We start from the raw sequence: 3,738 nt of genomic DNA, 5'->3' as shown, positions 1-3,738 counted from the left end.
ACCGATGTGACAAATACCAAAGCCAGTAAGGTTATTAAAAGAGTGAAACGCAAGTTAACTGGTACTGATTTCCAGACCCAAAATAGCATAACGGTACAAAAACAGGTTGATTTACTTATACAACAGGCCACAAATAACGAGAATTTGTGCCAATGCTATATTGGGTGGTGTCCGTTCTGGTGAAGATTCTAAGTAATTTATTTATGCAATGGATTTTAGCAATAAATCGTATAGGCTTATTAAAATACACAATTGCTACCACAAGTGTTGACTTCGCTTCATTTTTTCCCCATCAGTTATAATATTTGACGAAATCAGAATTAAATTGAAGACTTCGGAAAACGTACGGATAATTTACAGTGATTCGCAGAGATTTGGGCAAATTTCATTTTTATGATTTGTTTGAACTAAAATAGTTCTGTGAAAGATATCTTATTTTGAAAACGTACTTTCAAGCCAACATTGTATCCACTTCAAATACATATACTGATGCCCAACTAAAACTTGGCACATTTATTTTGGTCTGCCTTTCTTTATTCTCCTGTAGATAGTACCACAAAAAACAATGGAGTTTCAATTCTACACATCATCGCATCCTGTTTATAACACTCACATTAAACGAAAAAAGAGAAGAACTGCAATTTAAGCTGGATAAGAGATCTGAACTGCTTCATAAGTACACACACTTCGAAGGAAGCGGCATTGTGAGCACACAAGCATAATAAGCCTATAGCGTCACGGACTTACTATTAGTTTAACTAACCATTATTTTAAGTCAGGATTTTTTATTTCATTTCTTATACTAAATGTAGTTTAGTGAAAAAAAAAAAAATAAACTTAGTTCTTTAATAAAAATTGTCTACTTTTTTATTGAAAAATATGATGAATCCAAAATTAGTGCCAGTTTCAACTCAATAAAAATATAAAATATAATATCATGTCTAGAACTAGAGCGTATCCTAAGAACAATTTTGAATAATCTGCATATAGTATTAGTAGTATTATTAGCTTTATTTTTACTTCATTTTAAATTTGTTGTAAAAATTAATAACAATTATCTTATATATATAAAGCTTACAGCTATGGCATTTTAGCCGTCTGCCGGTAATCTGCTTATATTTAAAGATTTATACAATTTATACAAAGAAACAGTTTAATTAAAATATGTAGTTAAAATAATAATAACTAACTAGAAAGAATATGTGATCTAAGAAATTCTCAAATACTTATACCCATAGGTAAAGTTAGAATGGCGATTCTGAATAGATGGGATAGTTAAAAATTACCTACACATTGAATTAAGAGAAACTGCTTAATCTCGTTGCTTATTACCTGCATATGTATATTATCCAATAGACTCTTAAAGGGTGATATTTATTGTTAAAAAGAAGGCCTGACTTTTTGATGGCTTGTTAGTAAACACACGACGAATATAGTTTGTAAGACTAAATTGTCAACCAAAATAATAATCCAATTACCTAGAATATAACACCAATAACGATAGTTTTCGATTATAATCCAAAACGGAATCTTGGGTCATTTGATTATCTGTATAGATACTTATTTATGTAGACAAGAACAGAGAGCTTTCAAGCAAACTACGCCATTTGCAGACATAAACTACTCCGATTATCTGATGAACCTACGGTTTGTCATACTAAAGTTTTAGCGATTAGTTAGGCATGTCGGTTAATTACGACTTATATCAAGACAGATGTAGTATTGCCATATTTATCGATAGCCAATCGTCAAATAAGGCCTTTTAGTCCAAGAACATTTGCTAGAACAAGTTTAGCTGCACATTTGCTAGGAAGACAACAAAATAAATTGGGTACCTCTATACAAGAGATATACTCTTTTATTTGGTGAGCGTCTTAAATTGTACAAAATACTATTGTCTATTCCTCCACCGGAAGTCTGAATGTCAATTATAATTAAACAAATTATATAAAAAATCCAACTATCTAGAAATAGAGAGAAGCCATGTTATCTTACTGTTGTGTTATAACTAGCCATTAAGTGAACTCAAGTAGGCTGTGGTGTACAAGGCCGCCACTCCATTCTAACTAATATATCTTAAACTGTCAACAATTGTCGATCTGTCACATCATACCAGGTTAAATGCTTTTCCCAATAAGAAAAAAATCTGTATTTATTGTAGTTATTATCGGGTATTTTCTAAGTCATTACTGTATGTTATCATATTTCGATAGTGATGAGTAACTTGTGGTTGTCGATATTAATGAGTCCCTTGGGTATATAAATCTGATTGATCTTTGAATTAACATTTTTCTGATTATGTGTTGCATATATAGAGGAAGTTATCAGAAACCTATCGCACTTTAATATTTGTTTACATCCACTAGATGCGGTCATCAATGCTGATATAGTGAATACCGATAAAGAAGAGCATTTACGCAATAAGAAAGTATATTCTTAAACCGGTTTAAACTGCTTTTTTACTATATAATACGTTGCGGTTCAGTGACCTTTCACAATTAAATGGATTGTAGCACTCTTATTGAATTAAAAACAAGTATAGACCATTTCACAAAGAAAGGCTACTTATCAACAATAAATTATGTATATACTTTAATAACAGGTGAAATCGGTTTTACAATGTATTTTATTATTGCGTCACTATTCCTTCTTTACTAAAATTACCTATATTTAATACTAATTTTAGAAATTTCTCGACATTTCTCTATGATCCGTATTCGAAAGTTGTTACTGATATTAGACATTTTGAAAGAATTATGTTTTATTAAACATGATCACATCATCATCATCATCGTCAGGCTGCATTATTGGAAAGAAAAATGCTAGAGAGCGACCTATAAGATCTATTGTGCTACATTAGACTATATATAAAGGTTTAATTTCTACAGAAAAACTAGAGATATGTCTAAAAACCTGTCACCGCATTACTACAAAATGGATGATGACATACTTTTTCTGTCTTTATCGAAGGACTTTTCCATCATATTTTGTTTTTTGATTGATAGCCAATAAAATTTAAGAAAGAGTACAAGTGACTAGATAAATTAAAAATACATTTCATTAGGTCCGGGTGGTGAACCGATAGAAAACTCTTATTCCAAATGATAAAGTAACTATTTATATTTTGTCCAAACTCTCCTCGGACAAAACCTGAAATATCTTGAAAATTTATTAGGAGCATAAGATAATGCAATTAAGACTACACAATTCCGTCTTCCTCAAAGCTAATTGGAAACTACTTTTATAATCACTTAATACAAATTACTATTTAATATTATTAAAACTAAAAGCCTAGTATATCTATAGAAATATCTATAAAACCATACCCTAGTATACCTATAAATACCAATAAAAATAATAAGAAAATTTTTGATTAACCAAATTTATTTATTAGAAGATAAATTTGTAATTGTTTAGGCTTCTACATGGTGACGTACACCACTGCCTGGTTTCTCAGCTAAGAAATCAGCAAATTCCTGATAAGGAGTAGCGCCCAATGGCATCTCTTTCCATAAATCAGGTGTCAAGTATGCGTAGGTCTTAGCAATAGCTGCATAGGTAGCCTTGGCGAAATTGCCCAAAGTACCAGTTGAACCACGAGCTGATGTATAGCAATCTTCAATACCAGCCATCATAAGCAACTTCTTAGGTACTGGAGCAGATACAATACCGGTACCACGTGGAGCAGGAATCAAACGCACTGATACAGAGCCGCATTTGCCAGTAACTTTGCATGGT

At 31.4% G+C, this 3,738-nt stretch overlaps 1 protein-coding gene across 1 annotated transcript; it reads right to left on the bottom strand.

The window, feature by feature from the left end:
* Nucleotides 1–3,364: 3,364 nt before the first annotated feature.
* Nucleotides 3,365–3,734, bottom strand: LOC119674477 (40S ribosomal protein S2-like; the record flags this gene model as incomplete). The annotated part of the gene is made up of 1 exon (XM_038085616.1): nucleotides 3,365–3,734. A coding segment is annotated over one exon (321 nt), but the record flags the coding sequence as incomplete, so codon positions are not given.
* Between the last annotated feature and the right edge of the window lie 4 nt (nucleotides 3,735–3,738).

This window comes from Teleopsis dalmanni, chromosome 2 (assembly GCF_002237135.1).
Source record: "Teleopsis dalmanni isolate 2A chromosome 2, ASM223713v2, whole genome shotgun sequence".
NCBI lineage: Eukaryota > Metazoa > Arthropoda > Insecta > Diptera > Diopsidae > Teleopsis > Teleopsis dalmanni.
This window is presented reverse-complemented; position numbering and strand designations above follow the sequence as displayed.